At 38.7% G+C, this 19,939-nt stretch overlaps 1 protein-coding gene across 1 annotated transcript in view; it reads left to right on the forward strand.

Annotated features, from left to right (window-relative positions):
* The window catches only part of LOC107041326, a 43,485-nt gene that overhangs the window by 9,920 nt on the left and 13,626 nt on the right, over positions 1-19,939 (forward strand). Inside the window, exons 7-11 of the mRNA XM_015261831.1 lie at positions 3,223-3,436; positions 8,064-8,338; positions 9,193-9,505; positions 9,601-10,080; positions 12,251-12,381. Of these exons, the coding sequence (XP_015117317.1) occupies positions 3,223-3,436; positions 8,064-8,338; positions 9,193-9,505; positions 9,601-10,080; positions 12,251-12,381 (1,413 nt within the window). The remainder of the gene's footprint in view (positions 1-3,222; positions 3,437-8,063; positions 8,339-9,192; positions 9,506-9,600; positions 10,081-12,250; positions 12,382-19,939) is intronic.

The raw sequence follows: 19,939 nt of genomic DNA on the forward strand, positions 1-19,939 counted from the left end.
ACACTTCGTCTCTGGAGAAATGTGAGAGACTTGTAGATTGAATTTCAGGGTCTTTTTGGGTAACGGAGGGGCTACTCCTCTTCGAGCATGAATAATAGATTTAAAAATAGAGAAAGGATTGGCGGAACGATTTTTGATTGTTTTCTTCGTTCAAGTTTTCTATACGGGGAGTTGAATAGAAACAAGCAATAATTTGGCTGCAGTAGCTCCAATATTTTATACATTTCCATCACCATCTCGGGTGTATGCATAATTATAAATCCCTCCACGTGACTCTACCGTATAATGATGGAAGAATCGTTTTTCAGGGGAAACCGGAACATAGTCGAATACCGGCGTAAAATGAGCAATTAACAAATGAACAGTGAGGCAGGGTAAACTCTGGGAGCGCAGAAAGCATCATTATTCGACTAAGGGGATACACTGCTGAATTTTGAAAATTCTGCAATTAAAAAATGGCCTCTGTGAGGCTTTTCTCCCACATCCCGTAATCACTTTAGTGGTGAACTTTGAATTTTAGTTTAACTTTGAATTTTTTTTGCTTCCATGCGGAAGCAAAAACAGAAATTAGAAATTTTCCTGTCAGTATTCCGTTTTGCCCTAGGGGTCCGTTTTGCCCTGCAATCCGTTTTGCCCGCCCAGACCTTTTTGCCCTACCCACCCCTACTCTCCTGAAACCAGTAGAAATAGATCAAAAGATGAACATGTCAGACCAAAAACAAAGTGCTCAGATCCAAAACTGGAAGGGGAAGTTTCCACTTCAAAAAGCACCCTCTTCAATACCCTCGAAGAAAAAGGATCGCTCGTGGGACACCCTGTATAGCAAACGGGTATTGAGCGGAGAGATTTCTACTTTGCTCATGAGTTCACAGAAGTTGAGGATACATTACAATATTCCGACAGCCCCGAGGAAATATTTAGAAAATGAGAGCTTCACAGAGCTTAAAAGTTTGATGCAGAAGACGAGATGAATTCGCCCAATTTGAATTGGCCACGTTGATGCCCCCGTGATAGCTTAAAATTTCATGAACAGCTATTAGGGTGAAGGACGAACGGCAAACAATGATTGGATGTTTTAAATTCAGGCACAAAAGTAGACTCCCCTTGCCATAGTGCCTTTGTGTTTATCACCAACTCTCTAAATGTATAAAGGCAGCGGCGAAGACTAAAGACTATCGCCGGTGCCTCGGGGGACTCTTGCTTTCCAAAGTACACAAACAAGCCAACCCTCTACCCTGGCGCAAACTTTGTGGGCGGTGGCGGTGGCTGATCTTTCGAAGATCCAAGATTTCACGCGTACCATGGCACAACTTACTCGGTTTTCATGAAAATGTTTTGGCCGGTGAGAAAAGACATGCTCGTTTGCAAAAAGTTCCGTCAACCGTAGAATATTCTTTTCGTACAAGTTTCATCGCAAATTGGTGCCTTTTTACTTTGAAGGAAAAAGTGTTGAAGGAATATTTCACGGGTGACGAATTAAGGGAGGCACTATTCACATTTTTAATTGTTATTTGTATCTTTATGATGCTACTAGGGGGATACGCCCCCTGCTCGCTGCGCTCGTCAGTTACCACATGATCTCCATGAACTTTATCCTGATCTTTGTGACCCTTAATGTGACCCTCGCAACCCTCATTCTGACCCTCATTATACCCCTCGTGATCCTTATTTTGACTCATAATTTCTGATCCTTAATTTTAGAGTCTTAATCTCAAGCACCAAATTTTCATCATCAAAAGTCGATTTGGATTTTTGGAATATAGAAAAATATTGAGACCCTTATTTTGACCCTTAGTTTCTGATCCCCATGACCCTTATTTGAACCCTCAATCTGACCTTTATGATCCTTAATCTAACCTTTGTGACTCTCTTTTGGATCCTTAATCTGACCCTTATTATAACCCTCGTGACCTTTATTTTCACCCTGGTGACCTTTAGTTTCTGACCCTTGGTTTTTGATCGCATGTCCCTCATTTGGACCCTTACTCTGAACCTTGTGACCCTCCATCTGATCGTTGTGACACTTATTTAGACAGTTAATCTGACCCTTGTTATCCTCATTTGGACCCTTAATCTGACCCACATAACCCCTAATATGACTCTTGTGTTTCGTACCATTTCGAGTACCAAGTTTTCATCACCAGCAGTCGATGTGGATCTTTATAATATAGAGAGATTCGTTATAATAAGTTTCTCTATCCACGTGTTCATACACTGATAGAAAAGGTGGAACGATTCAGTTGCACCAAACGAGGCTTCATAACTGTTACCGCGATCCGTTAATAGTTAATGAATCGTGGTAATAGTTAAAAAGTCTCGTTTGGTTCGACTAAATCGTTCTATCAGTGTACGTAAACGAATTCATTTCCATTTATGTAATTCTGTGCATTGTATGAAAAGACAAGGAATGGAATCGAATGTATGGGTATTCTTTCATTGATCGAAAAAAATAGTTTTTAAAGATTTCCGGAGACATTGAAATATTGATATTCCTCTGATACTTGAAGAAAAAAAGTGATCCGAATTTCCCAACGACATAAAAGAAGAAAATAATCCATTTTCCGTCCTGCTCTTCATTTTTCTGCGTCTGGAGATTGGTATTGGCCCCTCCCCCAACTTGTAAAAGTGGAAATCACTACGAAAAAATATCGTACACGACTAGTGCCATGGGCTTTTTTCACTCGCGTGATTGGCCAGTCCTCGCCTTCGGCTCGAACACCAACTCCACACGAGCAAAATCCCCATTGCACTCACCCCGAAATATACCATTTCTAGCCAATGATCCCTTTCTGATTCTTTTTTCACTTCCTTTTCATAATAATAATTGGAATCAGACCATAGGAAGGAGGAGTACCGATATCCTTTTACCATATGAAGGGAAAAATAGATGTAAAATATTTTCAGGAATACATGGAGAGATTTCTCTATAACCCGAATGAGATTTTCAATGACTTTTGTTTTGTGTGTTTGTTTTGATAAAAAAAACACCCTTTTTATTGATCTGAAATAAAATTCCTGTTGTAACTTATGAATTACTGGAAAAATATATATAATAAGAATAAGAATGGATAAAATTAAATGAATATAATTGTCAAGACAGAAACGGAAAGAATAAAATAAAAGGAAATAGTATAAATTAATCTAGCGACATATTTTTTAGATTTTTATCAGTATCATTATCCGTTAAGATTCACATGACTAACTTTTTTTTCCTTTTTTCAGAGAACTCTAAAGGTCGTAACACGTTACATAATGAAGACAATTCACTGGTGGTCACTAGAGCGAGCGGGTCCAGATCCATTGCGCTCATGGTCACCAGACACCCTGGCACGTCACGTACTTCTCGCACTCGATGAATTGGTCATGGCACTCAGATGTCAGAGTCTACGATGCTACTTTCATCCACGTTGCAACGTTATGCTCCAGTGCGCAAAAGGTAACAGACACATTTCATACGAAACGCTGTTGAAATGTTCGAGAAATTTTTATAATATTGCTTTTATCATAAAAGAGATATATATGAACTTCTTTCTATTGTTGCCTTTTTTCCGCCTGGGAATTGCAGAGTGGAAGGGTAACGGGTTGTATCCAACGGTGTGGAGGCAATATTGGTGGGGCAATATCGCAACTGGCGTTGGGTAGCTTATGAAATGTCGTGCTCTCAACGAAAAGAGAAAAAGGAATAAATGGAATTATTTCAATAAGTAGACGAGTTTATTTTTCTCTTTTTTCAAGTTTCTCATGTGTATTCGAACTGAGATAATTGACTATTTTCATTGAAGTGAATTATGCAGTGCAGGTTAAGTTGTTAGAGGTACAAAGAGTAATATTGTTATCGTCTGAACTTCATTAAAATGATAAATCCGGTTCTTATGTCACATTCAATAAATTTCCTTCGGATATTTGTCAAATTCGACTCGCATTTTATATTCGTCAATTTGCTCAATTCCATTTGAATCAATTTGCCAATAATGCGTCACCAGAAATATATGATACTTCTCTGAAATTTTTCTGTGTAGCAACAAAACTATCAGAAAATAGTCGATAATTTTGAAGGTCTCAAGTTTTCCTGTTTAGGAACGAAACTCTTTGTTGTAAAACAAAACTGTTCGTTCGAGTGTGGAAAGCTTCGCTTCTCCCCCGAAATTACTTCAAACGCCTCCTTCCAAATTCATGAACCTCGTGCAAAAAACAAATTGTTGCAGTTCTAAGGAACTTGCAACTGAAAATTGATAGATGATTCATTGGGATTATAAATATTCTACATGACTTCCAGATCAATGTCATTATTTACCTTTTTTGCACGAAACACCTTATCATAGATCCCCGGCAATCCAAGGTCACCTTTACATGTACGTGTTAAAATTGGTAACAAATTTTTGAGGTGTGATGCGTTGGGCAGACTGATGTTGCTGATAGATGCTAAATGCATAGTCAAGTTACAGTTCTTGGATAGTCAACTCATTACGAGAACATATTTAACCATGCAAGGAGTTTCGAGCTAATCTACAGTCTCATGGGGTATATGGTAATATAGAGTTACGAAAATTATCTTCACCAGTCTGACAAAGTTTGTCCTTTGATAATATTACATTCGAGATGAATCGCATGGGCCCAGGGGGGGGGGGTTCTTTCGAGGGGCATGATTTTAACATTGAGTTACGTGGTGCTGTCAATATCGATAATTTACTTCAAAAGATATTGTTTTGTTGAAGTGCACTTGCTCCGCCAACTTCCAGCTACTTTGTTGGAGCAACATTGTGTTTTATCTCTTTGAAAATGTTACTCCATTTTACATCTTTTAGTTGAATGCCTCGCGTTGAGTGCCTCCACTAATTAGTAATTACGCGAGATTTAATTAATTCAGTCATCAGTGAAATGAATTTCGTTGAATGGTGCAGTTATTCTCTCGCGATCGCACGTACGAATTATTCTTCAGGAAAATTCGTAAATGAACAGAAGGGTATTTGTGAAGATTCTTGTTATTGGTTTATTGAATAATAAATACTTGAATAAGCCTCTGAGGTGTTCTATAAGAATTGCCCGTCCCCACTTCAGCATCAAAGCACGGCTCAGGCCAATTTTCACTTCAGACTTCGCTGACAGTGACGTGCACTTTTGGGAGTCAAGCTTAAGAAATAAGTGTAAGACTCAAACCCAAGAGTCAAGCATAAGGATCAAGCTGAAGGCTCGAAGATGAGAGTGATGCTTGACTGTGTAGTATCAGAATCAAGGTGATTGGTCAAGCGTAAGTTTCAGCACCAAGGTAGGGTTGCCTGGTACTTCCATTTCGAGTAACAAGAGAGCCAAGCTAATAATATTAGGTGTGTGACTTAATTTTTACAGATTTTTTCTTCGAGCTTAAAATTATATTTAAAATAGAAATATATTCGCGGTCTTTTCTGGTTTTGAAAGGTTCGGACAAAAGGTTTCAGAACACGAAACGACAAGTCTAGGTAAGTTACATAACCTTTCAGAATAGCAGAGTTTACGATGGCAACTGATAAACAGCACATTCGGCACTGCATTTTATACGAATTCCAACAAGGAAAAAATGCTCCTGAAGCACGGGAATCAATGTATAGTGTTCTTAGTACCGACGTTGTATCTTATGATACATCTTATGAAACGTGAATTTCGTCATTTTGCGGAGCTTTGTTCTTTCGGCAATACGGGTGATTTGTTATGTTTCAGGCCTGGCAAATAGGAGGAGAGGATGGGCATAGTCCAGTATTGGTCGGCATATAGACTTATAAATTTTAACATGTTTAGTAGTGAGGCCTAAAAAATTATTTTCTCACACATTTGAAAAAAATCTCACGGAGGCCATTTTTTTATTGCAGGAGTTTCGAATTTCAGTAATGCTCCCCCTTAACTGTTTAACCTCATTGTGAGTTCAATTTGGGTTTTTATAGTTCGAATGAATCATTCACGCGGAATTAGTTAATTCCGCACCGATGCATCACGCTGTACACCTAGGGTTCAGGACTGTGCGAAAACTCGTTACGAGTTTGCCGACTGGCTTAATCGTTCCGTGAACACTTTCTGAGTGGATGGGGGGACATACGTTTGATACTCATCTCGAAGGGAACTATTAGCGATCAACAGGGAATGAGAAACTTTGTCATTTGGCTTATGTTACCCCTCGGGGAAAAGTCATGTCGGAGGATTAATTGCTAAATTATTTGTTCGCTAGTTAATTCTTTATTTCATTTCTCAATGAAGCAAGTCAAGAGCGGTGAGTTATTTCAAATTCCATACAGTCTCCGTGATCTTTCTTTAGAGTAAAAATGTTTGGGATGCATAAAGATGACAAAAAAAATCTTGAATTCGAAAGTCACTCACCATTATATATACGAACTGAACTTCCAGATGCATTACACACTTTAACAGTGAAGAAAGAGATTCCAGGTGGTATTTGCATTGCATTCCCACGAAGAAAGAAATCTCCGCATAATGTTTCAATGAATGGAAATCTCTTTCTTTCTACTCGTTCGTGGTACAGCCTGATAAGATGGGTTGGTTCGTGATGGTGTGTGGGAGTATCGGGGGTGGCCCAGATGTATTCATATATTGACTAATGTTCATGAAGCGAGACTAGCGAAATGCGGAAACCAAGAACGTAACGAAATGTTGAAGTTTAAACGAAATTAGAGTTGAGAATGAATGAATAATTGTGAAGAAATTCCTTATGTGTGTTCACAGTAAATTTAGTAGCGAAATAGTAAAACCGTTCTCGTCCGACGTCACAGTAATACTGTTATACATTTCGTCACGTGGAGGAAGAAACATATTCCACACATATTCCACCCCGAAATAACTCATTACGGAAAAAAATGTATAACAAGGAATGATTTTGACGTGTCTTGAGTAGTCCGTACCCAGCACTTTTTTTTGCATGTGTTCGGTTTTTTGCATGTGTTCGGAAAAACTGAAAAATTCAAATTTAGAAAGGCTGAGGGTCCTCTTTCGGGTTGTCCGTCCCTTTTTTGTTGCAACGGGATAATTTTGAAGAAGTTTCAAAACAATACATCTCTACATCTCTGGAAAATTTTACACATGATGGGAAGGGGGGGGGGTACAAGGGGAATTACATAGGGGTCAAAAATTGAAATGGAATCAAGTCGAAAATCCATACTCCGACGTCGGTGGCCGAGTGGATTAGACGCAAGTCTAGTGGGGGAAAGGTGAGCAAAGGTGTGAGTTGTGTGAGTTCGATTCCCCGTGGAACCGAATTTTTCAAGGGAAGGTTCCGGCGAGTGGGAGGTTGCTAATAGAGGAACCGCCTGTACCGGAATGGGTTTTCTGTGGTTTCTCCACGCTACTTCTATGTTCTATAGGAGTGCGAATGCGGTACAGTGTAGAATCCACAGCCGCATGTATAGGGTTGGATAGAGTGGGACTCGAAAAGGGACTCCGAGGCCGTAAAAAAAAAATCCATACTCATTTCAAGTCGCTTTCATAGAACTGGCGATTTGATTCGTGTAGAGCTCGATTTGAATCAATAGGGAGATACTTGAATCAAGTATTCAATCCCTGCAAATCAAAATGTTTTTGATGGGGTTAGTGCATCTGCCTGATTTGTTATCTGTATGAAAAGAAAATCCCAGTGAAAATTATTGTGCTATCCACCAACGCTGGCGACATAACATGAGGTTACCAAAGAATTCTGATATGACACCCTAATTTTCACAGAGGAATGATTTACTATTCATATCTATGTGTCAGGACGCGCAATTATTATTGCTATTTCTTAATGAATTATTATTATTATTTATTAATTATTATTATTTCTTAATGAAACCATTGGTCTAAATGTTTGTATGAATATTTTATTGTACAAGATCCTTGAGTATAAATACATTTCTTGTAACAACTTTATTCGACATTGATTACCCCAAAGTCGATTCAACCGACGTATTTCCGAGTTATCGATGAAATGGATTTCATCGGGAGCTTTTACTGCTGCTACATTCGATTTCCTTTTTCTTTTTTCCTTTTCTCTTTTTTCCCTTTTCATTGATTATCTCTCAACGGGATGTGAAGAAGCTGATAAATTTCAGATGGACTCCTTCATCCGGACGACTCGTACGTGTCTGATGCTCGACTGTTGGAAGCATACATTCTGGCGGTGCACCAGTACTCCTTGAACTTGACCCCGGCTGAGCCGCGACCCAGTGATGTACTTGAGAATGAGTTGATTGTGAGATGGCGCCGTGTGATGGCATCATTACCCAGAGGCACCATGGGGGGATCCAGCGGTTACAGTCCAAGGCAGTTGGCATACTTGGGGCTTGTCCTTCGAGAAGTTCTTAAAGTCAGAAAACTTTCTGTGCACGTAAGTCGCATCCCTTATTTCAACAACGAGTGAAATGATAAATATTTCCTTTTCGTGGAGATACAAAAATGTATAAATGAGTTTATGGTTTTCTCTATATAATAAACATGATTTCGTACATAAAAAAAAATTCCTCAAAAACTACTGAACTTTTTTACTAATCGCGAGACGTTTCGTAAGACTGTAGAAAAAGTAAGCAAAGATGAATAAACAAGCAGGCAACCGCAAGCATGGAATTTTAGAATCCAAAGTTTAGATGTTCTACTTAGCGGTGTATTAAGGGTGCATTAAGGGTGCCAATCGTATTTGATATAAACAAATTTTCATCCTTCTACTGGTAGGGAAAAATGTATTAATCTACCCGACAAAATTTTAAACCAGCAACCAGTACTATATATCAAGGAAACAAATGCAGGAAATCCTCTGTGCTGTGCCACGAACCTCGGGAGAACATGAGAGTCAATGGATACGGGGAGTTGAAATATCTCTCTGATTCACCCCGGTACCCCATTGTTTTTCACCGCCAGCACAGCATTCTCTATATCTTCAAATTTTCAACTTCCCGATCCGAAGGGAGGAAGTTATTGTAATGACCCCGAAAATCGAATGTGGGAATTTAATGATTTCTCCACGTTTCATGACCCCTAGAAACTTTGCCGACGATTTTAGAGATCGGTCTGTATGTGTCGATGTGCGTGTGTGATCAAAATTTTGTACTACGATTTCTCTCGAACAAACGATGCGTCTCGTGATGTCTTGTAAAGTTTCTCGCGACATCACTAGACTAATTAATCAACATAGATAATTATATAAGACGGATGTAATCACATCACAAACTCTTTTTCTGTTTCCAGCATCATTTCAATAACTGCAGCTATTTCAATTATACTCCAGCTCACGATATTCAATCAGACTCTATCGAGAACTTGATATACTTATTGATTCTAATCCTGAAGCAAGCCAGGGATCAAATTTACGCAATAACTGATCGCAAGAAGCGTAAAAAGGATCGTAGACGAGCACTGAATGAACACAGTAGTCCAAGCCACTTTGAGCGTTCCATGGATATTCTCATCGACATAGTCCGTAGAGACCGTGATACAGCTTACATGGATCTTGATAGTGACGTTGTCCTAGCGAGAGTACTCCTGAGATGGTTGTACTTCGGTAAATGAAATGTTGTCTTAATTGGTAAATCCTTCGATGTTGTTGTTCATCTAGTGTGATATACTCTAGTGCCTTTTGTCTGTAACATAACATAGGTATGGAACACGAGAGAAAGATACTTGGTCCAATTCTACGACCATACCTTGGCAATCTATTCAATTCATCCCATGAGAATGCCTGGCACGTTGAGTCTTGGCGAAAACGTCGTGATATATACAATAGTGAGATGCGTTCACTTGGTCTCTTCTGTAAGCTTGTTACATCCCAAGAGGTATCACCTGCCAACGGCATTGTGGAGTCTATCTCAAAGGGTTGGTACTGGGCTGAGAACACAACTAGGATGATTGAACGATCTGAAGAGGGTTTGAAACTTGTATTTCTACCTCCTGGAAGGGTGCTGAAGTACAGCCTTACTTTTACCAATAATCAGGGCTTGAGTGCGTATTCCACTTGGAGTAAAGCAAGAAATGTGGGAAATGCTGCAAGACGTACTGTTATGGCAAGAACTAATATGATAACTAACGGAGAGCGATTCGGTGAATTTGGAGCAATTGGTGAAGCTGATGTTAATGAAGGTAAATGTTTCTTTTCTGTCTTCGGGATTAAATCCACTGGGGAAGTGATAATATTGTCCAAGTTGAGATTTCATAGCTGGGTAATTATGGAATTATCTCAGTAAGGAGGGCTTCCGGAGGATATTATTAAAGGATGTTTTCAAAATCGCTGCCTCTGATAATTCATACTAAATGCAGATCTAACCTTTTCACATATCAGGGAACAGGTGACAGGACTAATTACCACATAGTAATTTGATCTTAACACGTCAATTCGTCTCACAGACAATTGAACACAAATAAATTGAACACAAAACCTATTATTTCATTAAAGAAGGGAATTTATATAGCGTTCCACAACTTTGTGACGTCATAGGAAATTAGTTGGATGGGATTTGGATGAAGTAGGAGAGGATCCCGGATTATTCTCAATATGAATTAACAAGAAATATTTACTGAAAAAAATGGACAGTCCAGACTGAAATTTGAACCCGGGAGCTTCCGATTATGTGGAAAATTCGACATAGGACAAATTCAACACTAATCAAAAGATACACAAAGTTATTACAAATTTACTACTTAACCCGTTTACTTCTAATCATTCTCATTCTACAGAAAAACAGTCTTATGACAGATCAGACCGAGCTCAACTTTCTTTTTCTCTTATTTTTTCTGTCTGGTATCAGACGCAAACAGACAAAAGATGAATTCCCCAAGTAATAATAACAACCCAGAAAATCGGTATTTATAGCCCCCACTTATAATATGAAGCAGAGCCGAGGTAATCGTATATTGGGCCATCAACGTATAATTAGTGCGCTGGGGACATTAGCCTTACCCATGAAGTTTTCAAAATGCCGCTCCAGTTTGTTTTGAGTCAAAGAGGAAAACCACAATTAATTAACAAAGGTTATTTGTATAATTTGTAGCATAATAATTATGGTAAAGTTGAGTGGAGATGCAGTGAATATAAGACTCAATATGTAAGTGCAATATATAAGTGCAAAGTCATTGTTAACACTTCATCAATAAAAAGTGCGATGAAGACGATTGTGTGTTCAAATATTCAATGATTAATTTAATGTGCTGAATTCGTCCTGTGTTGAACTTACTCTGTATTGAATGGGTTTTGTGTTCAATTATCGTGTTCAAATGTCTTTGTGTTTATTAGTCATGGAACCGGAGCACACTATGAAATTTGTTTATGAATTGAGTGAACACATCGCGTGAATTTCAAGATAAATTTTTTCCGTGATCAATTGGATAATGAATAATGACTGAAATTTTAAATTTCGTTTTTCATTAATCTCGGAGCTCACAAACTCTTGGGATAATCTTTTGACCTTCTCCTCAAAGGGCTCGGGGATACTCCTACCTATCGTATTTCAGTTTTGTACCTCTAAGACCCTGTCGCGTGCAATTCACACCCTCAGGCAGCTTGGTAATTGGAGAATCTTCCGGTCTCTCTTTGGGCTCGGGCGCTTAACCGAAGTTCCAAGCTGGAACGATAAACTTGGGCGGGAGTTTCGGTGGAATTAATTAGAATCGGGTCATAAGAATCTCTCAGCACTGAGTATGCCTGGACGACCTGTTAACGGTACTCAAGGAGTGGTTGTTTTTTCGCACTTTTACTGCATTGTAATTATGAAAAATAGGGCACTGGGGTAATTCTGAGTAAGTTGGCTCATTCAGGGAAGTGCACGAACAATTGAAGAAACACTCCACTCCACTGTCATTTCGCCGTCACGTAATAGTTGGGTATGGTCTTACGCATATGTAAGGTATTTAGAATTTAGATTCCAGATGATATTGTCAAGGTATTATTTTCCCAAGTTTATCAGTTTGGTTGCAAATAACACTAGATTACTAACAATGTATCGAGAGTCACATGTTTATGTGTATTTGAACTGAATGCACCGTTTAACTCATTTTTCATCCTTTAATTATTTAATTAAAGTTATTTTAATTTAATTTAAATTCGATCTTTACTACGAACTTTCATTTTTCTTCTGTGGGTGATGTAATTTGCTGGAAATTCATATTACAGGTAAGATTGTGTTATAACACCACAATTGATTGGACAAGAAAGTAAGGAGGTTAATTAATTTTTGGGCGCTGCAGAAACACCCTAATTATACTATGAATATATCAACATAAAAGCAAATATAAATGGATTATCATTCTGTTTCAGGTTTCGCTCGTCACATAGAGCTTCGTGATTCGAGTCCACTAACGCATATTGTATCAATGCACCGGAGAAAAGGCAGACAACGAGGTCCCGGGGGTCTTATACCAGCGCTTGTGTCACTGAACAAATTTCGAGTGAGTTGAACCAAAATTTGAAATAATTCGTTTTCAGTTTTATCCTAGCGGTGAATTTATACGTCTATTTCCTACCTAAATTACCACAACTTCATATTCATTCGTGATGAACTCTCGAGGAGTGGTTAAACATCGGTGGTTCAAGCGCATTTATAACAACTTGAAGCTTGACACAGAGTAAAGAGATGGTGGAAATGAGGGGGAGTGAGAAGGAGAGAAAGTGCATACGTGAGGACTATGGTGTTTACAGTTGTTTGCTACCTCACAAGGTCTAATTAAACTCATATTCCAGAGATTAATTCGTGGCATTTATGGACTTTCCAGGCAAATTCGAACTGACCCATGAGAGGGTGTGGTAGTTAGTGGTAAAAGCTGATGAACAAATGTATGATACTGGGTAATTATTGAAGGACTGTAGGAATCTAAAATTTCAAGTGTATGAATGGAGTTCTTTGCCGATAGGAAAATGTAGAATTTTGTATTCTTCAAGTAGATAAGTAGTTAGCAACTAGTTTTCAACCAAAAGTGATTCAATCTCTTCTAAAACCAATGGTTCGAAGAAAAGTTAAGTAGATATTTCCAAGATTCTCTAAATAATCAAAATTAAATGAAACACCTGACTGTTGTATTGTTGGAAATAGGGATGTGAACTATTCTATTCGTACCATTATTTGATTGCAAAGTCCTCGTCAAGTATTTCTTGTTGGATCTCTGTTTGTTTCTTGTTCTACCTCTTAGGGAATAACTTTTCCGAGACGATTCTTCCTATTAAGAGTAATCCCAACGCATTATTTAATTACGATTGTATTTCTATATTATGAAAATTCAAATCGACTTCTGGTGATAAAAATTTGGTACTCGAAATTAAGATTTCAAAATGAAGCGTCAAAATAAGGGTCACGAGGGTCATGAGGGTCGAAATAAGGGTTGTCGGGGTCAGAAGTAGAGTCACGAGAATCAGGTTAAGGGTTACAAGGGTCAAATTAAGGGTAATGAGGAATCGAATAAGGGTCACCCGGGTCAGATGAAGGGGCATAAGGGTCAAATTAAGGGTTCAAATAAATGTCATAAAAGTTAGATTAACGGTCCTACGGGTCAAAGTAAGTATCACAAGATTAAGGGCCAGATTAAGGATCCTAATAAAGATTACAAGAGTCAGATTAAGGGTCGAAATAAGGGTCACAAGGATCAGATTAATGGTTACAAAGGTCAGAGTAAGGGTCACGAGGGGCGTGGGGGTCAAAAACCAAGGGTCAGAAACTAAGGGTCACCAGGGTCGAAATAAGGTTCACGAGGGTTATCATGAGGGTCAAATTAAGGATCCAAATAACGGTCACAAGAATCAGATTAAGGATCACAAAGGTCAGATTAAGCTACCAAATAAGGATGTCTATATATCTCGCTATACTATAAAAATGCAAATTGTCTGGTCATGAAAGTACTCGAAATTAAGACTTCAAAATTCAGGATCAGAAATGAAGCGTCATATGGGGGTTGGCGAGCGCACCGAGTAGGCGGCATAGCCTCCAGTAGTATTAATGTACAATGGAAGGGGCAGTCTGACTACAGCCAACACCTTTCTACTTACTTGCCGTAAAAGTAATTTAAAGCATTGATTTTGACGTTCCATAAATGAGTAAGTTTGTGAAACATTCCTATTATACCTCGTTATTCATTAAAAATTAGCATGTCTTTCAAACAAAAATTTCAAATACGTTGATCTAGTTTTTTCTGTTGCAAGGAAAAATTAGTCTTCTCTTAAATCCCCCCCCCCCTTAAGCTTCTACTTTTCGAGTTTCCTCATTGACAAACTTTTTTAATGAGTTGAGCTCTGATTTCATCTCAATATTCACGAAGTTTGTGGAGAGTATACAATCACAGAGGCCCAATGATTGAATTAATCTCAGACTTGGAAAAAATGAAAGTTACTCAATGAAATTTTCCCGGTGGCCATGACTTGAGGACACATTATCTTTTAGAGGATTGCAGTATGCACACACAAGACCCTATTCAGTGCCCTCAGGGTAGTCGGAAATACGAATGAAATAATGTCAGGTTGTATTTTGCAAAAGGGGTTTTGAACAAGTTTCCTCGTTTGTGGAATTACCAGTGCGAAGAAACGAGGTACTTTAGGTAGCAGGTTAAACTTACCCACCTATAGTAATCTATATGTGCGAGGAGTTGAGTTTATTGGCGTCGAGCATACCCATAGGCAACTTTTGCAAAGTGGCAAAATTCAATTCTACGTTCGGGTCAGATAAGACAATTGTTTCCCATTTCTCTTATTCTTATTTATTTTTGTTCTTATCTCACCTTGTCTCCGCACTCTTATCTCGTTATCACGCACCGAGAAATTTATAACTTCTTTTTATGAATAGAAGAATAGTTCAATTGGATTTTCTTTCTGTTAATCTATATTGATCATGGCCCTAAATAAAGGAAGGATTAAGTTCTCGCTTGGATAGAAATAAGGAATTTATTAGGCCAATAATTTATCAAGAGATAGTAAAATCGGAACTTTTATCATTTCAACTTTTTCATCAGATCATTATATGTCACAGAAATATAAAATTGTCTGTAAAGCAATGCTTCAATGACACTCCATCTTCCGAAAATTCAGGATGGCTTTAATGATCTCAGTTCCGCCGCGTTTATGGCATCGGATATCGTTTATGTCATACCAAAGTTTTCTTTCACGGTTCAATAAAGTGACTTCTATAATAAACAAAAGGATGAAATTGGGAAGAGGCCATAGGTAGTGAGGAAAATGAAAATTGACATACTTTGGTAGGACGTTATTGGGGTGAACTAAAATTCAATACCCATTGTTGATTTTTTACTTTTTTCATGTATCCTGCTTGTCGACAATAAAAAATAAAATGTTGCACAATCGGATAAACTTGAAAGAAGTGGGGTGTAGTTAGAGTACAGGAGTATAGAAACGAGAAAGAGGAGAGGGTGGCTAGTTGAGAAGTAGAAAAGCTGGAACATTTTAACGGTTCCCGGAGTTTTCTCGTTTTCTCGCGTATACCTTGTATATCGTTTATATATATCCCCCATTCCCATATAAAACTAGTGATTTTTTTTTCAGTACACTCTATACACATGACCCTGTAACTTTTCAATGTATTCGCAAAGACTGAAAGAGTACCGGTGGACAGCTTGTGGTGTTATAGCGAAAAATACGAGTTTTCAGGGCATCATAAATGACGGGCTTGACATTTTATTCTGCGTATATGTTTTGACGATAAAAACTAGGGGATGAAGGACTGGGCGAACAGGAGTGGCGGGAACCCTCGTATTACAGGGGTTTGATATATTAGTGTGAAAAAAAGAGGGCTCTATCCTCTTATGAAACGATAGTTGAGATCCCCTTTCGGTCACGGGAAATATCGTGTGCTCAACATCGATATCTGTCATCAGATTCTGATGCATGATACACGTATATCATTAGACGTGGGCAGAGATTGAACTACTGAAGGACAAAGTTGGGAATATTCTGATTCCCTTCATAGGGAAATGGATAGGATAGAAAGTGGCTAAATAAAATAGGTCAATTCTATTCGACACTGTATTTTATCTTCGATATCTTCGAATTTTCATGGTAGAGAACAATTTTCATAAAAACGTTTTGAACTATTAGGCCTCGCTATAAACAGGTATATTTAATAGCTTTATAAAGGCAAAGAAGTTCTGATCCTAGTTTACAGGACTCGGCGACTTTGGTCCCCTGGTGAGGGATTCGCTGCTGTGGTTACACGTTTGCTCATCACAGCTTCATTTCAAGGCAACACGTCAATTCGCACTTTACCGTTCCTCTTTTAATTACCTCATCATTTCGGTATTTTTCATTTCAATATCGATTTATTTCTTTGCGTATGCAGACCATCCCATTAAATCTCGTACGTGAATCCGGCCTTAAAATTTTGTTTTTCTTTTTTGGGTTCCATGTATTATCTCTATCTGGTGATAAAAATTTGGTACTCGAAATTAATACTCCATAATTAAGGGCCACAAGGGCCAAAGTGAGGGTCACGAGGGTCTAAATAATGGTCATGAGGGTCAGAATAAGGGTTACCAGCGTCAGAATAACTACTTTAATAAAATAAATACTTTAATAGCCAGAAATATTTACTTTCGTTTTAATATATTTATTATTATCGGCGACGGTGGCCGAAGTAGTTAAATCGCTCGGCCGGACGGCGGGACCCGTGAGGCGCCGGTTCGAGTCCGGCTTGAGGCAATTGGGATTTTCAAATAAAATCGAAAATCTGGCAGATAATTATTCAATTGTTTCCCCCATATAGACCAATATGGATTGTCTTTAGATTGTCCTCCGGACAGTCGAAGGATAGCATGTAGCATTCCGCTTTCCATGTAATTTATACCTTAAAAACATATAGGATTTAACCTAGTAGATACACCAAAAAAAAAGTACTGATTCCATTTCCATGGATTTCAACACCGACCCCGCCGATTTCAACTCGAGAATCGTTTCCACGGACCGATGAGAGAAATGTGAATAAATGCAAGTGAATAAATAAACTTAAAGTAAGGTAATAGTTCGGTATGGCTATATAGCTATTTTAATATTAAAGATTCGGATTGTGGATGGATGCAATCGGCTGAGCAGTTTCGGAAATATTGAATCTTTTGTATGAATCTATTTCATCAATTCATCAGTTTTCGTTGATTCTCGGGGCACAATAGATTGTGCTTACCATTTTTCCGACTTTTCCATGGACCTTCTATCGAGTAGACTTGAACCCTTGCTTATTTTAATTATTTTTTTTATCTAAGTATCCTGGGCACTGAATCTGCTTTTAGAACAAGTGATAATTCCACTGTAATTCAGGTATTTTTGTTCTCTGAATTTCAGTATGACGTACCACTGAAATCCGAAGATTGTTACAGGAAACCGGAAAATTTATTGCTACGTAAATGCCTTGACGCTAAAATATTCTAGAAAACAGAAATTCGGAAAAATGACCAAAATGAAATTATCTAGAATGTTGATATTCCTCTAATCTTTCGACAAATCGTTAGCATTTCTATTGGAAGCTTTACGGGTTGAATTGCCCGAGCGAGAATTTTCTACCCCTTCAAGAAGACCCTTCATCAAATGCGATTTACTTGTCAGTTGCGAGATAATTCCGCTTGTTTTCTCGCGAGCGTTTATTTCTCAGGGGCGAGAGAAAAATCTAGGATAGAATGTAAGAACGAATGGCTTTTTTCACTAGCCTTTCTTTTACCCCTGCGAGATCACGTAGAAGAATTCTTACTTGAATGAAGCATAATATATGAGGATGGAGGTGTGACTATGAGAGCTTGAAGAAATATGCTGAGAGGAAAATCCGAGGTAAAGACGAAGGGAGTAGCTTATTTAAGGATTCGCACCTTGCCAGTGGTACGATAAAGTCCTCTCAGTGCCGACGCTGTGTTCCAACAGGGTCACTGAGCAAAGCAAACCTCTTTGCCTGCTTTTTGCAGAGAGGGAAACGAGCTTGGCTGAAACTTGAGAATCACAATTACATTCAGCGCAAGCGGTAGTTTAGAGTTTAGACGCCCACGTGCTTGGCATTCATGGACAGTGAGGTATAATGTAGAGCGGGGAGGGGAGGAGCAGAGTATCTTCACTTCTGGTGGCAATGATGATAACGCCGGTACCGGATGCTGAGGCGGAAGGAAGTGAAAATCGGACTCGCGAGACCGTGAACAGAGTAACAAAAATTACGAGGGAAGCGAGAATATGAGAGATTATCATTTAAATCAGGAGAAATTCTTCGCGTGCAATTATCATATTATTCTCTGGAGGAAATGGAGAAACAGAAAAGTAAATAAAAATAAACAGAAGAATCTGTCGTAAACGCTGACGAGAATCAACAAACACACATTGCATTACGGTAAAGGCAACCGAGGTGAGATTTCGACAGCTCATCGTTAAATGTGCGACATCTCATCATTAAATTTATTGCGTCTTTTGCTTTCGCATGGAAGCATTGTATTCGTCAAATCTGAAAATTCAATTTTTTGTGTCAGGATGATGAATTTTGGCCTCAGGAGTTTTAATATGCTGTTTTTAGATCATGTCCGTATGGATGTATGTATGTACGTATGTGGGCTTGTTTTTTAAATTTAGTTTTTCGACGATCATTAAAAAAATAGCCGTCAAAATCATTTCAATTATGGCTCGAAAAATTCGTTTTAATGATATCGTAATCGAGTTCTAAAATAGTGGCGATCGCATCATTCGTTTTAAAATTGTAGCCTTAAAAAGCATTAGGTTCAATATAAGAAACATGGGAGTGACCTCCACAGAAATTTTCGTGAGAAATTCTTTTTGGCAATAAACACACATCCCTCACCGGAACGATTCCGGAGGCCTGAGATGTTGAAACTGACATGTTTCATGGAAAATATTTATTTTTTTTCTCATAAAAATCTCGTTCTTTCCCTTGGTAATACACTACCGTTGAAAATTTTGATGCAAAGCAATAGTTTTCACGAGATCACTGGCGCGTGCTGGAGTATTATGTCATTCCTGCCCACTGATACACACACACACACACATACACACTTGGTCCCGGGAGTACCATTGGCCCTCCACGTGACTGGTTAAACGGTAGTGCTTTCTGATGTGCGACTCCCGGTGGAATAATCAAACTGACTTGCCTCCCCCCGGCATTAAGGAATAAAGCCGCCAGTGCTCACCCCCACTCGCCCAATATTCTCATTTTATTCCAAACTCTGGAGTAACAGTTAGTGCAGCGTACCATGTCTCTTGACTCACTGGCTTATGCACGAGGTTTCGCAATGCATCTGGGATTTCTTTTGGAGGGCCCAACCACTATTTCAGCCAATTTCCTGGTTGGAGCTTTGGAAAGCATCGCTTAATGTCCTTTGGGAAAAGCTCGGCTTCGATTTTTGGGGGAGAAATTTCTAGCGCTGAAACCAATGTTATTTGCGTTACCAGGGTTCTCGTGATAGAAATGACATAGAAAGAGAATAAAAAGTGTTGAAGTGAATCAAAAAAATTGGAGTGGCATGGTTGTTTCATTCTTCTCCGCGTTGAAGTGTATGAAAAAGGAATCAATATCAGCAAGGGCCGGAACTTGTTGAATTTCTTTCGTCCATTGGCTTGATTTATTTGAATCTTGTTCAATCATATTTTTTTCTGCTCCTCACAGAAACATGCTTCCATGAGAGGTCGCATGTCCGGTGGCTTGGCGCAGTGGGTAAATTCCCCGAGTCGAATAATCGGACCTGACAAATTCTACTTAGGTCTCTCCGTTCAGAACTGGATAGGTCTTGGGAAGCCTCTTCCCAAGTGCTTCCGAGACCTTTCTACCTCTGGTTATGTCCCACTTCAGCACTTGTTAGGTGTAAGCAGGACTTGCATTCAGACTTTCCAAATCCTTGCCGGTCCCCGTAATTCTATGGGCCTATATTAAATCTGCGTTCATATCCCTATTTACTCATGCGTTATTGAAATAAAAAATGCAATTATTGTTTTTTTTTTAATCTCGAAAATCGACATTTCACGGGAGGGTGGAGGGGA

The sequence above is a fragment of the Diachasma alloeum genome, unplaced genomic scaffold, assembly GCF_001412515.2.
Source record: "Diachasma alloeum isolate Michigan unplaced genomic scaffold, Dall2.0 Dall_scaffold_00179, whole genome shotgun sequence".
NCBI classification, from domain to species: domain Eukaryota; kingdom Metazoa; phylum Arthropoda; class Insecta; order Hymenoptera; family Braconidae; genus Diachasma; species Diachasma alloeum.